Below are 14,696 nucleotides of genomic sequence, written 5' to 3'. Positions count from 1 at the left end.
CAGCAGGATTGGCCAGCTCCTTGCAGATTTTAAAGAGTTCAGCCGAGTTGTTAGATGCTGCAGATCAAACGAAGAACTCAGAGATACTATGTTACAGTTTTAGTTCAGCTATTCTCTTGGTTGTGTTGAATATTGATGTGATATAGCCCAAGATTGAGGGCTGTAACGGTTGTTAAAAGCCCTCACCCTAGTTAGTCAACTGGTGCGAGGGCCAACCAGCATGACAAGTGTAAAGAGCATTGGCACAGGTTACAGACCACCATTGCAGGTGGTGGCAGGGTAATCACTTTGGCCATCCCATCCAGTGACCCCTTGCCCTCTTATGCTCTTTGCCAGGCCCCTCCCAAACCAAGACTTAGAGACCCCTACCATCATTTGGTTCATTGTACCAGCTCTTAACCCTACCCCTTTAGCTGTTCCCTTCCATCTGTTTGCCCTGCCTTGTATCCCTATTTCAAGGAGGCCCACCTCCTTGCCCAACCTGCATCTTAGTTTACCTCAAATACCTCCCCTGCATTATGAGTGCAATTTGAGCCCATAGTACTTAAGATACAGGTCAGGTTTGTTTGCAGAAATACTGGAAGAAAGGGTCCGCCAACGAAGCCTATCCAGTGAAGAGTGGTCAACCTTTAACAAGAACAGAATGTTGGAGGAGTGAGAGGAGTGGTTCAGCATTAGTGGTTAACCCTTGGTCTTGCGTCATTGTTGACCAGAACTCCCCAACGCCACAATCTTAGCATGACGATGCATGCCAGTGAGCTTAGGGCCCTTTAGGAACATGCATATGTAATGGATGGGGTCACAGAATAACTCCAAATCCAAATAACCGAACCAACTAAGGAAGATGCAAAGTACTCTTTTATTAACAATGATCTAAAACAGGGAGTTTACATCGAACATCAACAGACGTACGCTCAGGTTCCCTCAGGGTTCTTTACACAAAACATAGTTTATAAATCAAAAATACATCAGAGATGACATCATACTATGTGGCAATAATGAAAAACCAACCAAGGTTCGGGATTGGCTTAAGGGGAACATCTAAGTATACTTTCTATAGGAACTCGGATTGTGATTGGCCGCCCACTGTCAGGTGGACAACATACTCCTATCTCTAAAACATGTCATCTTCAGAAACATTAGATACACATTTTCTCAATGGTTTTCAAACTATAAGGTCCTTTGTTATATGGACCACTACAATTGGTTGGCATGCTTGTGCCAGGTCTGGAACATTTGCTTCACTTAGCAGCACGTAAGCCCAGACCCAGGTGCAAGGAGATGGGGAATGACACTAGCTCCCCACCCAATTAGCCCAGCATCTCTCCTCACCCATGCCTTCTGCCATGCAGATTGTCTTTGAACTTGGCCTTACAAAGTATCCTTGTCTTTCAGAATACATGGGAGTGAGAGCACTCACTATTGTGTTCTGGGACTCCAAGTTCGAACTCTATTTTCATCCTTGGCTCCTTGGCTCATGTGACAGAAGAACACGATTTGGTCAATTTTGCAGGTTTTAATTGCTCTAAATGAATTAAACTTGGCACTCTTGGTGTTCTTTCTTTGCACCTTAACAAGGGATGACTCATTCTTCGCATGTTCGCTCCTTTCCAGAATAGATAGCTGACCTTGGCTGCTTCAGTCTTGACTCCAGGTCAGACAACCTTACCATACAGCTGCACAAGTCTGCTTATTCTTGCTGCGACACAGTTTTCCCTTCCCACTTCAAGGGTCTTGGCTTACTAAATTCAAAATACCGATGTCCAGCTTCTATACAATGGTGGCTTCGCCTGCGCCCTATTCACTACATATAGCCAGCTCCAATGATGACTTAGTCTACCTTGCGTTTCAGCATGTGTACAATTATTGAATGGTTGATTTTCTGCAGCACTTCGTGCACGTGCAATCTCCTTTTTCATATTTAAAAGTTCACTTGATTCTTTACTTGGTCATTAGTCTCTTAAGGATCTATACTTCTTCTTCAGCCAGTATCTCGGGAAGTTGTACATACTCTTTTGTGACGTCACTGGCTTCTTTTCTCTGCTCTTCTCATATTCCTTCAGGGAGTTCGTCCCTCAAGTTGTCATCGCTTCGGGGATACATTCGCTAGGTTTGCCTCAATGGGTATCTTTTCTCGAACACACGCTGCAGTATTGGCACAACTACAGGTGTCAAACACGGCACGATCTCAGGTCTCCAACATATGGGAGGTAGGGAGCAGGGTTTCCTGCAGAGGCTTGCAGCTGCTCCCCTACACCAGCAATAGAGTAGAAAGGGTTATCCCATGAAGAGATTTGTGTCAATGTGTTTATGAGCACCGTCTATCGTGTGCAATAGGCTTGCAACTTTACAGTGGGCCTCATGGTCCTTGTTCAATGCATTTATGATCTCTGCCTTTTTGTGGATCCATGTACTTGCGATTCATCTACCTTGTGCTCACATCAAAAAATCACTTTACATTTTGGTAAATCTTCGGATCTTTCTTTTTTCTGAAACTAGAGTAGGTCTGAATGGCTAGAAGGTAGGTGAGTGGTATCAGATATCCTTTCTGCTGCCAGTGAGTAGGGCTGGGTGAACCTCCATAAATGTGTGCCTAAAAGTGTGCCATGAATACTCACGGGACACGAGCAAAAAGTGATGTTTCCTTGAATTTCTTTTGCAGATCACTTTTAGGGGTGCAAACCAGACTCTCTGCAGTGCATAAAAGCACCCTCCTTCTTCCCTCCTCCTCCGATGGATCATCACTCCTCCCAGCACACCCAACATATATATTTTTTCCTATTTTCAGCGACAGAACCCTGGAAACAGAGACATGATTTACATGCCCTGGCAGTCCGCAGTATGGCAGTGGTGCAAGATATTGGAACGCATGTGGGACCTGACAGCATCCTGCAGATGCTTACATGTATGTAATCTCAGGAAAAGTGAATGTAGTTTGAGGGAACAGAAAAACGCAAAAGTCTGGTGATGCGCCAATCACCGAGCATGTTCACCTTGCACTACTGGCGAGACTGCAGGATGCAGGTCAATTTCCAGTGTGCCAGCTACCTACACTTTTATTCCATGAAACACTCACCATAATCTGATGGGGACTGAAAGGCCACTAGTCGAGACTTAGGAAGGTCAACATATAAAGAGCAACTAAAATACAGCGCTGGCAGAAAGGACAACTTTTATGACTTTGAAACCAAAAATGAGGGGCCTGTTCTTGAAACAACACTCCCAGGTGGCAGCACTCTAGTACTCTGTAGCTGTTACTTTACACATACCCTTGACATCCCATGACTCTAACAAAATGGGCCCCAGTGCCTTTTTAAATATTGTGTCCATTTGCAATATGGCGTTAATACCCCGTTCCTTGGGCTGCAACGGCGAATAACGGTCCGGCAGTCCAAGTTATCCGCCCGAGCGAAGAGAAGAAGTCAGGTGAGGTGAAAAGCCTGCTTTCACCGATGGTTCAAGCCCGTGTTCCTGGCACCCTGATTGGCTGGCTCCCCCGCCAGGGTGCTAATTGGCAATATGCGAGCGAGGTGCTGGAGATGAGGTGCGTGTGTGCTAGTATCTCTATTTGGATTTTATGAAAGACTCTTTCTATTGCTCTGGGCTGACATGATCTAGGATCAGGCTAGATTGTAAAATACAGCAACGACAAACACTAACAAGGCAAACTCATCAGCATGTTTAGATTGTCAGTGTGTTGGCTGCAGTGTTTAACAGAGGAGCCGGATTGTCTCAGACAAAGAAGGTTCTAGGATACTGAAAAATTGACAGTGTTGTCGATAGATGTTTTAATCCGGAAGGCAGTGGTGGGCAACCTGCGGCTCTACTTGAGTAACAACTCCCATGGTCAAACGCAACTGCTCGCCTTCTGCTTCACCTGGCCAAAAGGGATCCTGTTAGACCAGCACCCCAGGAACTACATTGCCTCCCAGTGGCAAAGAGAAGTCTTTTAAATGCAGCCTATATGGTCCTTAGAACAATTTCATAACCCATTTCAGGCCCTGATTTTATCATAGATAAGTTTCTATCTTTGTTCTCAGTAGATCACTGTGATCTTCCGATACACGTGAGTGGCCGACCCTTCCCTGTAGAGGAAGCAGAGCCACTGTGAAGTAATCAGAAAGATAGATGATAATTTAAGGTGTAGACAGTCCCTGAAGAAGTTGTTATTTACCAGAATTTAGACAGGACATTGTGCCTCGCCAAAAATCCTCTACCTCTCTCTAAAACTCTGTGATAAAGCACTCTATGAGTATCGCTACAGGATGACACAACCCTCCCTCATCATTGGCTATACTGGCAAAGGCTTTTGGTATTTTTACAAACTTTCAGCTCATGTGTTTACTAAATTGTGGTGCCGACCGCTGATTCAGAGGTAGGGAGAGCATTGTCTTAACATCGTTCTAGTCCATACAAATACAAGACAAAGCTGGGCTCTTCGATGAAAGCAATTGACAATCTAGAGAACATGGTTCGCTTCATCATATCTTAAATGTAGAGAATGCAGCTGAGCGGTGGTGTATTAGAATTACCTTGAGTCCTGGGTTTTTCCTCATGCGCAGTCGCCCCATCCACATGTCTGTTAGCAACATCTGGCTGCAGGTATGAGCTATGAAGTCTCTGTGTTTTGCCGCCACGGCAAGTTTCAGACAGGTGGAGTTGCTCCAGTTCTTGAGCTCATACGTCAAGAGTTTCATGGCCACTTGCTCATCGTGTTTATACGATTGGTCTAATAACTCAATAGCAAGCTGGCCAAAGTCCCTGAATAAATAGAACATAAAAAAACATAGTTTAGCTCGATCAGCAGACAACAATCTAGGGTAAACACATGACATTTGAGAATTTCTCGAATATGAATAACATAACATTTGGACACATTCATAATAGAAAACAAAATTGAGAGATTGTGTGAATTGGTGATATCCCTTCTGATGGGCTTCAAATAGTCACTGCAAGAGACACAGAGGGGCTTAGGCTCCGTCTGGCTATACGGCGATCTTAGGAAATTCCCCTGTGTGCTAAGGTTTATATGATTTTGCTTGGAGCCTATGTTGCCCCTTTGAGGGTCTAATGTGCGACAAATTGTTCTGGACTTGTCGACTCCGTAAATAGTTAAATGTAGCCAGGGATTCAGAATTACCAAAAATATGAATACAAATAATCTCCCTTGAATTTAATTGAATATCTCATTTGTATTCAGTGTGGATATACCATAAGCCTGACTTAATTTCATTATTTAGTGGGTCAACGAGCATGGCTCTAAAACATACTAATACTGCATATCTAGTGATGGGAGGGAATTTCTTTATTTAAATCTGTAAACTAAGCATGTGGTAGCATTCAATTACTTCATGAAGTAATTCACGTGTATATTTTGTTCTTAACTCCCCCACCGCCTAGTAGCAGTAAAGTCATAATGAGCCCTTGATTTAGGAACTCTCATATATAACAATGGATTTACTGCAAAGGTTCTATTCTTGAAAAGGCAACGCCTAGCACCTCAGCCGGATCCTTGCTCTGTTCTCCATTCTCAGCTGATAAGTTGAGTTCAAGAAAACACTAATTAAATAAACAAATGTACCTAATTTAACTTTAAACTTTTAATGCTATCTTTTAAAAATAAGTTGGCAGTTATAACGTATGTCTTCTAACACATTCATAACACCTTTCTGTTGCTGACTTCCCTAACCACACTCAGGCCCAAGCTACTTTCCAGTATATTCCTTCTTTCGAATTTTGCCACATACATTTTATTTCTGAAGAATGAATCAGTGTAAGTTCAAAATGTATTTCACCATATACTTTCCTTGACTCCCAAGAACCCCCTTGTTATTTGCATATTTTAAGTAACTTGTGGTCTCACCCTAAGTTACTAGGGGAATCCAGACGTGGACCCCTTGCTCACTATTCTTAGAGAGGCACAGCTCCACCCTACTGATGAGGTCCAACCAGACTGAAACACGTGCCTGGGGTTGCTGTTGGTACTCTTGTTCAGAGGAGAATTGCCTAGAATTTCAGTCCTGGACTGCCTTCAACCTGCCTCAAATGCAGGCAGCACCGTAACAGGAAGGCGGGGTTCTCTTAGAAGAAAGGACCCTATCCTTCTGCTGAAACTTCAAAAAGGTTGATTTGCACCTATATAGAAAATATAATTGTACACGGGTGACTATCTACCAAGGGGAAATATTCCACATCAGAGTTCAGAGTCACACAATAGACCATTGGAGCATCGCTCTCGTTTATCATTTGTGACTCTGTCTCAGTGAAAAATGTCCCCATGCTTGATAGTGACCCATGTACAATCCTATACATTGTGCACGTCTATGGTTGCATAATTCCCCCTACAATTGCATATTTTAAATTTTTGCATCCTGGCCTAAACTGCAGTCTGGTTACGCCATTGAAAATCTCAAATGAAAAAATTGGTACTTTTATTAAATAGAACATACTTTAAGAATAAAATTGTTTCCGAAGTTCCCTACACGCTCCTCGACTACTAACTTTGAGTTGTTGTCCAGGTCTTGGGAGATGTCATCGACCAGTTCACTCTCTGACGATTCGTGGGCCATGGATTTGTAGAGTTTGCACGCGACAAGTGCTTTGGCCATGGCCTCTTCCCCTCGCTGCCAAAGAAAGAGCGCCATCTTTTGGCGTTTCAGCAGCACGGCCCATACCATCAACTCATGGAACGGGTACTGAAAGCGGCTGACCTCAGGGTCGTCCACGTCGATGTCGATCTCTTCCTCTTTCTTCTTCTTCTTCTTCTTTTTCCCTTTGGAAGGAAGCTCGTCATCCTTGTTAAAGTAAAGAAAAATTATGAATTCCTTAATAATAATAATAATAATAATAATAATATCAGGTTTTTATGTAGTGATTCATGCCAGATTCCTCTTGCTTCTAAGTGCTATGACAATATCTGTCATCATTAACAACTTATGTTTTTTAAAAGTTTTTATTTATAGAGCTGATGGTGATTTTATATGACTTGAATATTTAATTGGCATGATCAGTGTTTTATGTGTTTTGATATATTTGTTTTTGTAATGTGGTTTATATACAAAGCCATTCGCTGTGAGTATACAAAAACTAAATAAAAAAATAAACAACTTTTAATAGTACTCCTATTATTGAGTACTATTAAAAATTGTTTCTGTAAGGATGAAGGGCTGAGCCGGCCATGTCAGGATTCAAACCTGTGATTTAAGGTTGCTGACAGATGCACTAGTTGACAGGCACCCCCCTATTCTCAAGTGAATGCAGTTGCCAAGAATGCATTTCTCCATACATTCCCACTGAAGGGACCCACCTTTTCTTCCTAAACCAAAAAGGATGAGTTCCACTTTGTGGCATCAGCCCTCGTGCAATACTGCGACGGTATCAACAATGGACCACTGACAAAAACACTTGCCAAAATCCAAAGAGCCCAGAATCATGCACGCTGGTTTATCTTGGAGGTGACATCACACCAGCACTGACACCCCTTTATACATCACACCAGCACTGACACCCCTTTAGAGGCGACAGATAGAGGATCAGGCCCGATTTAAACCCTACATTTTGTCCATAAAGGACTCAATGGGCTGATACTGGGTTCCCACTCAGACAAGGGACCTTAGCCCTCCTGGGATTGGCTGCCCTAAATCTACTCTTAGTCCACCCAACTAGGCGCAAAGGATTGGTGGCATAGCCTTGCATACGCAGGATATCTCCTTTGGCAACGACCTTCCACCAGAAAACTCTAATAACGCACCTGCATTCAAGACTAACTCACCTACTAGCCCTCCTTGCCTTCTGTACACATCTGGCAAGCACTTGCCACATGTCAGGCCAGGCGCACTTGCTCAAAAGGTTGCACGACCAATTCAGAACCACAACCCACCACAAGGCTCACTCAAGGCTTTGAAGCCTGCCTCATCTGTGGATCCTTTCTGCTCAGAAGGGGTCTGTAGTGACTGCAAACTGGTGTGGAGCGTTTTACACAAACCTCAAAATAAATCTATGGACAAGATATCTCTGGTGGGAATCCCAGCAGAGCAGTCCGAGCCTTCGATTCCAACAGGTTTGATAAACTGAGTACAATTGACTTGGGTGCTGGCAAGATCTGGAATCCATCGCTCTGCAAACTTGCAGAATCTCCAGTACCAAGTGCTGTGGAAGAACTCAAGTTATATTACTCTCGGTGTAATTATGGAGTTTTCCAGGATTTCAACATTGAGTGGGAACGGTAGCTGGTCTTTGCATGTAATGCCTTTTCATCGAATGCATTTGCATCGAAAAGAAATGCATCGAATGCATTTTTTTGGGTGGTAAGGGTTAATTTATATTGTGGTGGGTTTTAAAGGTTAAAAAAGGGAGTTTGGAGTGTGGACCACCCCCCCCCAAAAATTGAGAAAAAAAAATCCATTTGATGCTCATTTTTTCGATGCAAATGTTTAAATGCAAAGGTATTCGATGTAAAGAATTCGATGCAATGACTATACACCAGTGGGAACCATTGGTGTGCAACACTGAAGCGTTAGAGCCCGTGCTAGAGGGCTCCATTGCGTTATAGGTCAACGCCACCCCTGTTAGCGGTCCCAGAATGAAGGCGAGGGCCTCTAATAAGAGAGACGGTCACCTGGCACACAACAGTCTAATAGAAAGGGCTCTAAAGCATTAGAGCTTGTGCTGGGTAGAAAGGGGAAGCCTCACTCAGTCTCACTCCATACCATCATTTAGTCAATCAAAAAAGGCATCTTACCTCCATTCCCAGAAGTTTAAGAGCTTTTGGCTGCAATAAAGAAGAGAAAGAAAGAAACATAGATTTAATCACAGCACTGGATACCTCTGTCTGCAGATGTCTCCTCATGGTTAGTTTTTACCCAAAGTCTGGGTTTGCCTGGTTTATCAGTTTATGATAGAGGTTTAGTTTGACCTTTTTTTTTAACTTCATAACCATTCCTTTAGGCAAAAAAAGATAATTTGCCTGCAATTAGTAATATAAGCATTTAAAGGGCTTCTTTGGGTGCAATGCTTTCAATACTTCTGTGGCTCTTGTTACTCTAGCATTGTATACCCCAGCTTGCGCAAAGGGATCCCCTACAAGTGAGTGGGGGTCGGTTTTGTGGGACGGTGGGGCACAGTTTATGCATCATGCAGTTGGTGGTTTTGAACAGTGTTCAACAATGACCCCAGTTTTATTAAAATGCACTATTTGACTCAAATCCATGCAAAAATAGCCCTCAAGGTACTTCTCTGGTTCCGTGTCTTTACCAAACAATCTCTCATTCACTATTATTTAACACACTTTTAAATTATTTTTTCATGCAAAAAGTGTAGTGAACGCCTGCACACTCTCCTGCTAGCCCTCTCCCCCTTCATCCAATAATGCCTCACTCAAACCTAGCGTGTGATAGCACAGATAGCATCACATTTTTTTGCAGACAAAAGTAAAATATAGCATCACATTTTTTGCAGAAAAAAGTAAAAGAAATGAGGCAAACTAAATGCTCAGTAGAAAGATTACCTACTTCCCTATCAAACATTTTCTGTCACAAAGTAACAATAAGCAACATTCAAATGTTGGCCGCCTTTTGATCGGTGAGCAGTCCTGTTTTTGTGCCAGTCTGACCAAGAGTCCATCCCTAAGAGTCCAGCCTGGCCAGTGTAAGTGCGGATGAAAACACAAAGCATTTTTAAACGTATAAAACTTGAATGGCGTACGCATTGCTAAATTTTAATCTGTTTATATATGGCCGAACCTGCTCCCCACCCACCCCACTTCATTGTGTGCCGCCGACTCCCCTGCCGCCCTACGACGTCCGTTCCTTTGACTTACCTGGACGGGAACCAGCGCTGCAGAGTCCTTTTTTTGGAAAGCAGGGGATACCCCTGCAACTCCTGGTCGCTGTATAGCAAAGAAGGGTACAGGGGACACCCATGCAACCCCATCGCTCCCCTTGTTCGCTATACTGGGAACGTATGGCTATTTCGGCTGTATGAAATTTTGGTACAGCCGAAATGCGATCAAGTAAGCCAAACGTTCTTGTTTCAGAATTTTCTACGGATGCCGGTTGATTACAAAGCATGTAATTAAGAGCATGTTGGTAAGTTCTGCGGCTGCAATATGTTTGTGTATTTACTTTAGATAATGAAGACCGATTAGAGCTATTAACTGCATTACGTTAGGAAATGAGAACATCAGGTTTTGCCTTGTGATGTTAACATCATACCATGCCTGTGATGTCACGTGACCCTGCGCGCGCGCAGGACGTGACGCCGGAAAGAATAAAGGAATCACCGGAACTGGCGGATCAGCGCCAGTCCGGGTTTAAGCATGCAAGCCGTGAGTCGCGTGTTTCATTGCGCGCAGCTGCTCCCGCGCTGCGCCCTGAACAAGCCTGCCCCCGCGCATCGGCAGAGGCCCCAGCAACACACGGGGGCCCAGACATCCAACATCACACTGGCGACGAAGTGAGCCACGGACCCGACGCGGAGCCGCACACCGACGTCCACCCCAAAAAAAAAAAAAAAAAGTGCAGCCGAGAATAACGCTGCACTTGAGGTGGTTGAAGCCCCACCTTCTGATCAAGACAGGGGCTCCCACACACAGCTGCAACAGAATCATCTATCACTCCTGGTGGAATCCAACGGCCTGGAACAGGTACTGCGCAGCGGCATACAAGCTGACCGCGACAACCCCTATGACATCGTGGTGCCACAGTCCACACCGCCACCCTAGGCCCACGCTCCAACGCTAGGAAGAACACCCCCATAACTAACATGTCGAGTCCAGGCACCAGCCCTGGGAGGGCCGGCACGAGTCCTTCTTCCAGGAGGAGCATCTCATATGAACATCCCGACACAGACTTCATTTATGCCACCATTTGACCCATTCACCTCAGGCGCCGCCATCAGATGGGAAATCTGGCTCCAACAATTCGAGATGCACCTCGAAGCCAGAGACATCACCGTGCCAAAGAAAATGCGCACTTTCCTCCTACTGAACATTGGAGCAGCGGCCCTGCGCCTCTTTAATGCAACACCCAACCACAGCAACGCAGACAACTATGACGCAGCGAGATCTGCACTCACAAATATGTTCAAGCCCGACCTCAACCCGGACTACGAACGCTTCCACTTTTGCATGGCGAGGCAGCGAGAGAAAGAGACGGTTGACAAATTTCACGCCCGCCTTCGTGAAATGGCTGTAGGCTGTGAGTTCCCGGACGAAGAATTCGCCATCCGTCTCCAAATCATTAACGGAATATCCTCTGAAAAACTGAGACGGGCTATACTTTCAGAACGTAACATACGCCTCTCATGAATCCTTGAAATGGCGCGTCTCTGTGAGCAAACGGAAGACCAGGTAGCAGTCATGGAAGCAGCGATCCAGAAACTACCACTAGACTGCCCCGGACCCACGGAAGATGTAGCAGCCATTTCCAGACGCCAGAACACTCGCACGAGGCAAGATTGGAAGCCCCACCCACCACAAGGGCGGGACAAAAGCTGCAAATGGTGCGGAGGCCCATGGCACAAAGGCGACTCCTGCCCCGCATGGGGATCCGCGTGCAGGAAATGCAATCGCCTTAACCATTTTGCCGCGGTCTGTTTGAACCCACCAGACAAAGACCCTGCCCCACGCCAGACACAAGAACGCCGGAAAAAGTTTGCGCCCAGAGAAACCTCACATCTCCAGACACAAAAAGGAAAAGCCAGAGCTGTCGATGAGTCCCAAAGGTCCCCAGACTCGAGCGACAGCGACGACAGCGACATCAGCACGTCCCCCGAGAGAGGAGACAAAAGTAGACGGAAAAAAGGAAGCAGACGGATACACCGAATACATCTTATATCTGCAGTTGAACCACATCGGTCACGACAGAGGAAGAGGCCGTTGTGCACCGTTCTCTCCAATGGAGAACCACTGAAGGTGGTCATCGACACTGGCGCAACAGTGAACGTCATGCCGGTGGCAGCATTCAACAGACTGCACCCAAAGCCCGATCTCCAACAAAAAAGAGTCAGACTATATGCCTACGGTTGCAAGAAACCCCTCCCCGTGCGAGGGTCATTCAAATCAAACTTCGCACACGAAAACACCAACTGCCGTGCACGCATATATGTAGTGGACGCCGGCTGCGAGACGCTACTGAGCTGCAGGACAGCAGAGAAGCTGAAGCTAATACACTTCGCATTCAGCCTCCAACAAGACGAACTCAGCAGCCTACTGAAACGACACAGTAAACTATTCCAGGGCATCGGGTGCCTCAAGGGGAGAACCATCAAACTTCACATAGACCCCACCATTGAACCGAAAGCAGTTCGACACAGACGGATCCAGTTCCACCTACGAAGCACGGTAGAAAAAGAACTGGCCAAGCTTGTAGAAGAAGGGATCATTCAGAAAACATCTGGACCAACCCCGTGGGTCTCCCCCATGGTCGTGGCACAAAAACCCAAACAGCCGAATGCAGTAAGAATATGCATAGATATGAGGCTTCCCAACGTCGCGATCGGGAGAGAACGCCATGTAACCCCCACGATCGACGAACTCGTCGTAGACCTCACCGGAGCAACCGTCTTCAGAAAACTCGACCTCAGATCGGGCTATCACCAGCTACGCCTATCCAAAGAATCGAGGTACATCACTACCTTCTCATCTCACCTCGGCCTGATGAGATACAAACGGCTAAATTTTGGAATATCCTCTGCGGCAGAAGTATTCCAACATGAAATCCGCAAAGTCATCGCAGGTTTAGAAGGGACCACCAACATCAGTGATGACATCCTTGTATACGCCCCAAACAAAGATGAACACCACCAACGCCTAGCGGCAGTCCTGAAAAGGCTCGAAGATGCAGGCCTGACACTCAACGCAGAGAAGTGTGAATTCAACAGGAGTGAACTGTGTTTCTTTGGCTACATATTCAGCGCGGAAGGCGTATCCCCTGACCCGTCAAAAGTGCGAGACATCAAGGACTCCAAAGCACCACAATCAGCCTCCGAAGTGAGGAGCTTCATGGGGATGGCCACCTACTGCGCACGCTTTATCCCCGACCTCGCAAGCGTCGCAAGTCCACTCAGAGAGTTAACAAAGAAAGACCAGAAGTGGGAGTGGACCGCAGCTCACCAACAAGCGTTCCACAAATCAAGGACACTCTATCTAGCTCCACCACCATGGCCTTCTTCGACATAGGAAAGCAGACCGAACTTCTCGTGGATGCCAGCCCTTGTGGTCTAGGAGCAGTATTAACCCAAACAGACAATGAAGGCAGAGTGTTCCCCATCGCATTTGCCAGCAGAGCCCTCACAAAACCCGAACAAAACTATGCGCACATAGAAAAGGAAGCTCTAGCCATTCTGTGGGGATGCCGACATTTCAAGGTTTACCTGCTAGGGAAGCAAGCTAAAGTATTCACAGATCACAAACCACTAATCCCGATCTTCCGAGGCTCAGCCCCCCACCCACCTGCACGCATAGAAAAATGGATGCTGCAGTTACAACCGTACAACATTGAGGTGGAGTATCGCCCAGGATCGGACAACCCAGCAGATTACCTGTCCCATCACCCAAGGCCAGCTACCGACAGTGAACAGCACCACGCGAAGGAGACCGATGAGCATGTCTGTCGGGTAGTGGCCTGCGCAAGACCGAGAGCCCTGACTCTACAAGAAGTTGTGCGTGAGACGGAAGAAGATACCGTCCTACAACACACAGCGGCAGCCATCCAGTCTGGCAATTGGAAGAACTATCTCATGTCAATTGCCCATCGCACAACACCAGCCCAGACCAAACTCAGAGCACTGTTTGGGATCAGGCACGAACTCTCAATAGCTCCAGAAGGAGTGCTGCTGAAAGGGCACCGCATCATATTGCCAGAGTCCCTAGAGGAAAGGGCTCTCAGATTAGCGCGCAGCGGACACCAAGGAATCGTAAAGTCAACAGCCTACCTCAAGTCCAGGATGTGGATGCCAAACATGCAGCAAAGAGTAGTAGAACTAGTGGAGTCCTGCGCGGCCTGCCAAGCATCCAGGAGGCCCGAACACCCTGAACCAATCAGCAGTACCCCAAGGAGCTGCACACACTGGGACGCGGTCAGCATGGACCACTGCACCATTGCTGGAGAAGGATACCTGCTCGTGGTCATCGACGAGTTTAGCAGATATCCGGAAGTCGAACACGTAACCTCGACCAACGTCGCAACCACCATCCTCGCGCTGGAGAAGATATTCGCCACCCACGGAATCCCGAGGAAAGTAAAGAGCGACAATGGGCCCTCTTTCACCAGTCAGGAACTACGTGACTACTTTAAGGAAGTGAACGTCGAGCACCAGCGGATCACCCCGAGATGGCTCCAAGCAAATGGAGACGCAGAAAGATTCATGGGATCACTTAACAAGGTCATCAGAATTGCCAAAGAACAAAGGCACCCGTGGCTGACGGCCGTATACCGGTTTCTGAGGACGCACAGACAGACCCCGCACTCGGCCACCGGGATCAGCCCCGCCGCCCTCATGTTCGGGGTACCTATACAAGCGGAACTCCCTGTACACCCCCACTGGACAGCCCCAGAGCCTGACATCCCAGCGATAGACGCCAGACGGCTAAGGAGAAACGAACAGGAGAACATCGCCAGGCGGGCCAGCCACCGAGAACTAACCCCAGGAGACACTGTCATTGTCAAGAACAGAGCACCGCCCAAGAAGATGTCCCT

The 14,696-nt window shown here is 46.5% G+C and overlaps 1 protein-coding gene across 1 annotated transcript in view; it reads right to left on the bottom strand.

Moving 5' to 3' along the window:
• Nucleotides 1-14,696, bottom strand: part of TRPM1 (transient receptor potential cation channel subfamily M member 1) — a 594,536-nt gene that overhangs the window by 117,940 nt on the left and 461,900 nt on the right. Inside the window, exons 15-17 of the mRNA XM_069624914.1 lie at nt 8,741-8,770; nt 6,502-6,794; nt 4,533-4,761 (exon numbers count right to left, since the gene is read on the bottom strand). Coding sequence (XP_069481015.1) covers nt 4,533-4,761; nt 6,502-6,794; nt 8,741-8,770 — 552 coding nt within the window. The remainder of the gene's footprint in view (nt 1-4,532; nt 4,762-6,501; nt 6,795-8,740; nt 8,771-14,696) is intronic.

The sequence above is a fragment of the Ambystoma mexicanum genome, chromosome 11 (genome assembly GCF_040938575.1).
Source record: "Ambystoma mexicanum isolate Mex_15411 chromosome 11, UKY_AmexF1_1, whole genome shotgun sequence".
Lineage (NCBI taxonomy): Eukaryota > Metazoa > Chordata > Amphibia > Caudata > Ambystomatidae > Ambystoma > Ambystoma mexicanum.
The sequence above is the reverse complement of the archived record's forward strand: the minus strand, read 5'-3'. Positions and strand labels throughout refer to the sequence as shown.